This window comes from Lemur catta, chromosome 11 (genome assembly GCF_020740605.2).
Source record: "Lemur catta isolate mLemCat1 chromosome 11, mLemCat1.pri, whole genome shotgun sequence".
NCBI classification, from domain to species: domain Eukaryota; kingdom Metazoa; phylum Chordata; class Mammalia; order Primates; family Lemuridae; genus Lemur; species Lemur catta.
The window spans coordinates 1,228,752-1,237,526 of NC_059138.1; the positions used below are offsets into that span (position 1 = coordinate 1,228,752).

General features: G+C 62.2%; 1 protein-coding gene across 1 annotated transcript; it reads left to right on the forward strand.

Moving 5' to 3' along the window:
• Nucleotides 1-1,807: 1,807 nt before the first annotated feature.
• On the forward strand, nucleotides 1,808-6,438 carry MNX1 (motor neuron and pancreas homeobox 1). Its single transcript, XM_045564973.1, has 3 exons — nucleotides 1,808-2,498; nucleotides 5,310-5,470; nucleotides 6,073-6,438. The coding sequence occupies exons 1-3, from the start codon at nucleotides 1,808-1,810 to the stop codon at nucleotides 6,436-6,438; spliced, it is 1,218 nt and encodes a 405-aa protein (XP_045420929.1).
• The last annotated feature ends 2,337 nt before the right edge of the window (nucleotides 6,439-8,775 follow it).

The window sequence follows — 8,775 nt, forward strand, 5'->3', positions numbered from 1 at the left end:
TTTGCAAAGCTATATAACATTTATTCCAAGTTGCTGTAACTTATCCACTGCTACCCTCCTAACCTTGCAACCAGGACTGTGTCTCAGAACTGTCCTGTGTTATAACGAAAAAGAAATACGCCCACAACAACAAATCCCTGTCATCAGCCCTCGCCTAGGCAAGAGAGCCTTTTGAAGAGAAACTGCACAGCTCCTAGATTTACCTTTAAAATACCCGCTTGTAGCAACCTGGCTGCTAATTTTCAAGTTTCCCTGGCACTGATTTTCTCTTTGGTCCCTACTCCTCCCACAGCCCCTTCCTGTCCTGACACCCGTCTCACCCGCGTGGGCAGCCTTGGCCTGGCGACCTGAGACCCCTCCCTCCCTCGCAGCCTGCTCGGGAAGGGGACTGCTGAGCGGAGCTATCCACAAAGCCTGCTGTTGCGGCCGCTTGACTTTTTGGCTTGTGTGTGGATTCTTTCGGCTTCGAAAAAGCCCTTGGAAGTGCGTCTACCGTAAATATTTGAAGTGTGTGTATGGAGGCGGGCAGTGAGGTCTGCATCCGCACCTGCCTGTCTCCGTCGGGAAACCCTTTCCTCCTGACTTCCCAGGACGCACGTGGCAGCAGGAGAGAAAATGCATCTCCCTCCATCCCCCCACGCTCGCCGGTCCATGGGCATCCCGGCAGTGGGGAAGAGCTTTGTCGCCGAGGACGCGCTCAATGGCATTGGTGAGGTCTCCAAGCCGGCCGCGGGCGCGCAAACTCTGCCCGTGAGCCGGGCGGGGGCTTCCAGCGAGGATCCTGAAGCCACACTCAAGCTCACGCGCACCACTACCCCCCCCCCACACACACCTGAAATGCAGGGACTTCCCAGAGCAGACAGCAAAGCCCGACCCTCAGAGCGCTGGCGACAGGGACACAAACCGCCCCTGCTGCACCCTGAGACCCAGGCGCAGAGAGGGCTCGGGAAACAGTGATTTTCAGCGTGCTGCCGTCACTCGGCAGAGCAGCCGGGTCTGGGCGCGGCGAGGGCACTAGAAAGCGAGAAACGATTGGGCTCCGCAGGCAGAAGTGGACAGACTCAAGTGCTGACGAGCGGGCGGGAGAGGATGTGTACTGCTGGCTCCAGGAGACGCCAGTCCGGAGCGTGACAAGGTGTCTCGGGAGTGGAACTAGGGCAGCCGCGGGGCTCTCCAGGGGACCAGGGGTTGCCAGAGCCCGCCGCCCTGCTCAGCGTCCACGGGAGGGCGGGGCAGGGACCCTGGGTGTCGGCTCTAGTCTTCCAACCCCAGGCGCAGTCCCCGCCAGGCCATCCCGGCTCAACACCCTGAGCTGTTTAGGACCTCGCGGTGCAGGGGCGGGGCGGCGGGCGGCGCACGGTGACAGGTGCGCCCCTAAGCCAATGGTGGAGCCGGCGCCCCTCCCCGGGTCCCCGGCGCGCGCGCCAATGGGAGGGCGCGCTGAGCTTCAAGTGCGCGGAGGGGCGCGGGTCCCCACCACGGCGCCAGCGGCCTCGGCGCGGTCGCTGAGGGCTGGGGCGCAGAGAGCCGGGCTCCCGGGCCCAGACGTGCGAGAGCACTCGCGTGGGAGTTTGTGCGAGCGAGTGTGAGCGCCTGTGAGCGCGGCCCGGGGCGGGGCCCGCACGGAGGAGGCGCCCGGACCATGGTCTCCCTGGGCTGAGTTTCCGGCGGCGACTTTGATTATTGGCAAATAATCACAATACAATACCAAGCACTGGGCTTGCCACCGCCACGCACAGACTCTACGAGCTCGCACACGGCCGCGCCACCCACCACCGGGCCCTGATCGTCAGTCCCAAACGAGCCGATGGAAAAATCCAAAAATTTCCGCATCGACGCCTTGCTGGCGGTGGACCCCCCGCGAGCCGCCTCCGCGCAGAGCGCGCCGCTGGCCTTGGTCACGTCGCTCGCGGCCGCGGCATCTGGCCCCGGTGGTGGTGGCGGCGGCGGCGGCGGCGGCAGCGGGGCGAGCGGCAGCTGCAGCCCCGCGTCCTCGGAGCCGCCAGCGGCGCCCGCCGACCGCCTGCGCACCGAGAGCCCGTCGCCGCCTCGCCTGCTGGCCGCGCACTGCGCGCTGCTGCCCAAGCCGGGCTTCCTGGGCGCGGGCGGCGGCGCCGGTAGCACGGGCGGCGGGCATGGGGGGCCCCACCACCACGCGCACCCTGGCGCTGCCGCCGCGGCCGCCGCTGCAGCCGCCGCGGCCGCCGCCGGGGGCCTGGCGCTGGGGCTGCACCCGGGGGGCGCGCAGGGCGGCGCGGGCCTCCCGGCGCAGGCGGCGCTCTACAGCCACCCGGTCTACGGCTACTCGGCGGCGGCGGCGGCGGCCGCACTCGCGGGCCAGCACCCGGCGCTCTCCTACTCGTACCCGCAGGTGCAGGGCGCGCACCCCGCGCACCCCGCCGACCCCATCAAGCTGGGCGCCGGCACCTTCCAGCTGGACCAGTGGCTGCGCGCGTCCACCGCGGGCATGATCCTGCCCAAGATGCCCGACTTCAACTGTAAGTACCCGCGCAGCCCCCGGGCGGGTGCGGGAGGGCTGGCCGCGGTTCTCTCGCGCATCCCCCTCCACCGGGCTCCTCCTTCCCTCTGCTCTCGGCTCCTCGCAGAGCGACCTGTGGAAGCGCTGCGAGCCGCCTCGGCTCTGCCCGCGGCCTGCGAGGACTCGAATGGGCTCCGCGGGAGAGATTGACAGCGAATTATTAAAATGGCCACGCGCGGGCCTTGCCTTCTCTTCCTCTTTGAAGGGGAAGGGGTAGGTGGAGGTGTGAGACTGGAATCTAATGATTAACCTGTGGGCTAGAGGAGGAAGTGGCCGGGGAAGGCGAGCTGAAGAGCGACCTGCATTAGTCCGGCCTGGGAGTGGGGGTGTGCGTGTCAGACACCACCAGGGGCTTATCACCCGGAAAGGAACTTGGCCCCGTCCCCCATTCTGACCTCTAGAGAGACCCCCGCCCCTTCCCGGGAAAGGGAGAGTTCCAGGAGCGGCGAACTAGAGAAACAGGCTCCGGGAGGCCCAGGGCCGCAAGGCCAGGGCCCAGGCGGCCCTGGAGTGGCCCTTGCTGGGGCGCCACCCTCCCCTGGAAGGGCGCTGGGTCCCAGGTGAGATGTCCAAGAAGCAGATGGCCTGGCTTGAATCAAGCAATGCAAGAACTCTAAGCAGTAGGTGCCCCTCTCCTGAATCCATGGTGCCCAACAGGGTATCAACACCCTTCCCTAGGTGGGGGCGAGGGGGGTCCAGTTATCCACCCCCCATGCAAGAGCCGCTAGGCTTGGGAGGAGGGCTTCCTCCTCACCCAGGCTGGACACCTCCCTGAGGCCTGGGCCCACTCTGGCTTTCCTGGCACACGCGGACACAGGGGACTGGTGCTCTAGGGCTGGCTCTCCCAGCTCGCCCCACCGGGGTCAGGCCAGAACAGAAGATGTATAGGGCTTTACACTTTCAGCTGGGGGCACCCAAACAAAGAGACCCTATTGTTTCTGTCTGAGTGGATTTGTTTAGACTGGGGAAATACAGGCAGGGAAGGGAAAAAGCAAAAAAGAAACAGAAGTAAACACTCCAGAATTCAGATTCCTCTGCTAGAAGCCATGGTTGTGACTAAACAGAGAAAAGCTAGGACCCTAGAGGCTGGAGAAGTCACAAGAGGGTGAGAAAAATCCCAGCATGCTCACTGTTTGCCCACAGCCACCTGGGGCTTTTCCCAGCTTGGCCCCAAGAAGGCCCTAATGGCCACCGGTCCCTTCCGTCGGAGCATCAGCCCCTACTGGCTCCCAGCAAGGGGAGGGAAACTCCCCTCACCTCTGTTTGGGGGCAGCAGCCCCAGACATTTCTGCCAATCCCCTGTCAGCCACTTAAACCCAGGGCGCCCTTCTGGGCCTGGTTGCTGAGCCCAGCGGCCCTTCTGATGGAGCCACCCCATGGATTTTCCAATGTGACCTGCATTTCCCAGACCTAGAGCACTTAGTCGCCCCCTGGGTGGGTCTGAAGCGGGTGGTCTCCACAGAAGCCTTCTAGGGCTCCTCGGTCACCAGGTGACTTCTGAGACCTTCGTAGAGCCCAAGGTCACTCGGATAATACCTTTGCCAACACACCTGCCCATCTCTGATTCCTCATCTTGACCTAGAGGTGGCCAAATTAAAAACACAGCCAGCTCTAAGTTGGGAAAAAGAATCTGAACAGCACTAAAGGGCGACAGTAGGTGCAGCCAGGATGGCGGAATGTGTCCTGAGCTCTCCTTTCTGGCCACTGGAAAACCTGTTTGGTTTCCTTTAATTGGTTGTCTCTGCCTGTTGGATGGCATTTCCCAAATGGTCCCTTCGGAGCCAGTGTTTTAATTAAAGTTCTAATGTATTGTCAAGTTGGGAATTCGGGGCCTTGTTTAACTAAAGCAGGGGGCGTGGGCCTTCCTATAAAGCAAATTGCCCATCCCGGGGGACCTGAGCTCATCCAGGCCCGGCTGGCCTCTTTTCTTTCCTTTGCTTTCTTTCTTTTATTGTCTAACACTTGTCAGGCTCCTGGGAAATCAAGGGAAGTCTCGTTTTGAGGTCATAAAATTCTCTGTGATGTAACCGTGCGAAATTATGTAAATAAAGCCGGACAGGCCTCCTTGAACACACAGAAAGCCAGATCCGCCTCTGCCTCTGCCTCTGCCTTTAATTTTCGTAATGAGAATTGGCCTGAAAAGGCTCCCAGCCTCCCCGGGCTTTGCCCCCTGTGCCCTGAGGAGGAGGCTTGTCAAGAAAAAGAATTTGAAATGTGGGAGAGCCCCTGATTAATACACATATTTAGGTCCCAGATTTGGTTCTTTCCCTCCTTCCCTTCCTCCCTCCCTCTTGCGTTTCTTTTTCTCCTCCTCCTCTTCCTCCTCTGTTCTAAGGAGGTGGTGGTGGGGCTTCTGACCAACAGGACCAGTTCTTCCCCACCCCAGTCTCCATCTGAACCTAAATCCCGGAAGGTGCAGTGAGGGGGGAGGGGCTTTGGCTCCTCTGGGCACTGCTCTTCCTGCCTTTGGGCCAACCCGCTTCCTACCAACGCTCGCCCAGGTGGAGAGGGCCCGCCCAGGTGACAGGCCCCCTTTTACAGGGACACTCAGACACTGTCCTAGACACAAAGACTTGATCCCATGAAACCCAAACTACCCAGTTCCACTCTGGGTCCCTAGTCCCCTGTTCCTTGGGGAGCAGGTGCTGATGGTGAGGGAAGAGCCCCGCTCTGCAGGGCCAGGCGCTGCAGCCATGGGCTTTGGGGGAAGCGGTGTGGGCAGGAGGGGACAGAAGGGGCTAAGGACCTCCCTGCCCTTTCCCCGCCCCAGCCCAGGCACAGTCGAACCTCCTGGGGAAGTGCCGCCGGCCGCGCACGGCCTTCACCAGCCAGCAGCTGCTGGAGCTGGAGCACCAGTTCAAGCTCAACAAGTACCTGTCGCGGCCCAAGCGCTTCGAGGTGGCCACCTCGCTCATGCTCACCGAGACCCAGGTGCGCGTTTCCCCCTGCCGCCCCCAGTTCCCCTTGGCCTCCCCGGAGACACTGCCACCTCTGCACTCTTGAGCCACGGGCCGTCTTGGGCATTTGGATCAGCGCCTGGACGGCCCACCGGGCCGGCGCAAGGGTTCATATACCTGAGCCCGGAGGTCTGGTTCAGTAGTTTGGGGTGGGGCCTGAGAATCTGCATTCCACCACCCTTCCCTTCATTTTGAAGAAGGTGGTCCCCAGGCCACATTCGAGAAATTTTGCTCCAGAAAGAGATGAGGGAACGTCCTGAAGTTCACAGAGACGCACCCAGCTGCCTTGGGCCTCCAGCCGGAGACCGAGGCCGCGGGTAGAAAGTCAGCGGCCAGGGGCGCTGGGGCAGTCCAAGCCTCCTTGGAGCCCCCAGCCCCGCTCTGGGGGTTGCTGACCAGTAGGGGTAGGGAGGAAAAGAAGCTACGAGCCCCTCCCCAGCATCTAAGTCCTCCCATCCGAAGTCAGCCCGCGGGTCCGGGAGGCGCCGGCAGGGGCCGGGTGCTCGCGGCGGGGCAGCAGGAGGTGGGAACGTGGGGCGGAGACGGCCGCTTTCTCACGCCCGCTCGTGCCTGCAGGTGAAGATCTGGTTCCAGAACCGGCGGATGAAATGGAAACGCAGCAAAAAAGCGAAGGAGCAGGCGGCGCAGGAGGCGGAGAAGCAGAAAGGCGGGGGCGCGGGCGCGGGACAGGGCGGCGGCGCGGAGGAGCAGGGCGCGCAGGAGCTGCTGGGGCCGCCCGCGTCGGGGGACAAGGCCGGCGGACGCCGTCTGCGGGACTTGAGGGACAGTGACCCCGAGGAGGACGAGGACGAGGACGACGAGGACCATTTCCCCTACAGCAACGGCGCCGGCGCCCGCGCCGCGTCCTCCGACTGCTCCTCTGAGGACGACTCACCGCCCCCGCGGCCTGGCGGGCCCGGGCGCCAGCCCCCGCCGCAGTAGGAGCCCGCGGCCGGCAAGTGCGGAGCCTCCTGCGCCCGAACCCATCGGCCCAGGCCCCGGGCTGCGAGCGCGGCTCTGCGCCTCCCAGACCGCGCGCCGCGCCCGGGGCTGGGGAACTGGGCCTCCGCCTCCGGTCCTGGGCGTCCCCTTTGGGCCGCAGCGCCTCGTCTGCTTTTCAAGAAACAGCGAGAGGGAGACACAGCGGGCTCAAACTTGAACTCTAGTCCTTTTAAAATTAAATTTTGTCGGGGGGAGGTGCTTGTGAGAAGCACGGACTTCTCCCTGGGGGGGCCTCGTCTCGCCTCGCCTCTTCCCGCACCAGAGAAGGCGGAAACCCACAGTGTTAAATAACCTCTGAAACTTGAAACCTTCTCTGGAAACGCCATTCTGCTAAGCATTGAAAAAAGAGAAAAGGTTTTATGCTTATATATCTTAGGGGGGAAAAACTTATGTCATGAGCATTCAAACTGCTGGAAATCTCAAAACTGTACTGCCTTTATTTTTGTATATTGTATTTATATATAAAAAAGAAACGTCTACTTATGCATGCTAAATTATTTAGCTTCTCCCATCGCCTACGATGGAATGTAAAATAAATCGGTTTTTTACTGGATGAGAGTGAAAATCTTTTAGGAGGTGTTAACAAAAGTGGGCTTCACTATTCTGGTTGTTGAAATGATGGGGAGGGTGTCCATTCTGCGGTTGACACCCGAGGGTGAAAATCGGAATCGCAAATGAGTGTGAGGACCACCTCCATGCCTGCTGCACGGACTCGCAGGTGTGAAACGTTAGTAAACATACCTGAGGCCAGGTGTCAGCGCGTGCCCGGCGCCTGGCTCACACCTGTCCCGGGATAAGTGACTCTCAACAGAGTGACGGTGGACTCAGTGTGTTTATTTTCCAATTTCCTTGCGGGATCCTCATGCTTCGTCGGCGCTCCAGAAGTAGAAATACACCATTTGAACGTTTCAGAAAATAAGCTTCAAACGACTAGACTTGAGTGGCATTTGCAGTCGCCAGACCGTGGGCCTACTCGTGCACCCTTCCTGGAAGGCGCCGAGCTGGGGTGCGTCCCTCTGTCCCCCACCACGGCCTCCCCGCCGGCGGAACTTTCCCCGCTTGGCCAGGGTCGGCTCCTCTGTGCTGACGTCGTCCGCGGGGCCGGAGGCAGCAGGGACGCCCGCCCACGACTGCAGTGGCTCTGGGTTAATAAACCCGGGCGGCGCGCACCATCAATCACGCGGGCGCCGGGCGCGCCGAAGGCCCATGTGCTGCACACATGCGAGCCCAACCCGCGCTCGCACTCCCGGGCTCCCCTTCCCCTCCAGGCCAGCGACTGCCCCTGGGCCCCGGAGACGGGGGATCAGCGGACAGGGCTCCTCCGTAGCTGGGTGCCTTCCTCCTTCCAGTGATTGTCACTCTCTCCCCAGCAGCGGGGTGGGTGAGCAGCTCCCCCCGCCACCCCCCGCCCCACCGGCTGATAAATGAGTTCAGAAGGGCCAGGCGTTTCATTTGGGCGATTACGGCCGCTCCTCTGCCTCAGGGCCCGGTGAGATTAATGTCCTCCCCTGCAGCTCGTTATCGCCCGCGGCTCCTTCCATAAACCCGGCGCAGCCAAGGTCGGGGCGCGGCGCTGGGCTGCGCAGAGGCGGCCGCGGGCGGGCAACAGGGCCAGGCAGCCGCCCGCAGTCCAAAGGTGCTCTGAGGACCCGAGACTGCGGCTGCGGCTGGCACAGCAGAGAGAACCCCAAGGAAACGGGGTGGCAAATCAGAGGGGAGGGAAGGAGAGAGGGACGAAGATGCCTTTTGAGGTTTAAAAAAAATCTGCAATCCGTACATCTCTCTAATTTCTAACACATTGAGGAGGGTCAGCCTGAACGGATCTCTCCCCTGGCCGGTTGCACATCTGGGGGTTATTTCCCCTGAGCTCCGCCAGCCCAGCCTCAGCGCCCCCACCCCAGGCCTGGGCAGCCCGGGAGGGGGAGGGGAGGCCCGGGCCTGGAGAGGTGCGCAACATCCGGCCTGGGAGCGCGGGGCGCCCGGGCCTGGGCGGAGGTTCTGCCCCTGCAGCCCCGGGCCGGGACACCGCTCCGGGTCCAGAAAGAGGGGCGCTGAAGACCTCCCTCCAGCCCTACAGCAGAGCGAGGCGGGTTCCGCGGGGACTCGCGCCGGGAAGGCCGGACGTGCGCGCCGCCCCTGTGTCTCCAGCCAGCGGCTCACTCGCGGCGAAATTTATCTCGTTAATAAATTTAATGATCAATTCGTTCTTGTCACAGCAGCTCTTCCCCAAATCAATTATAGCAAATTTAAATATAATCACTGGCTCATCCTCACCCA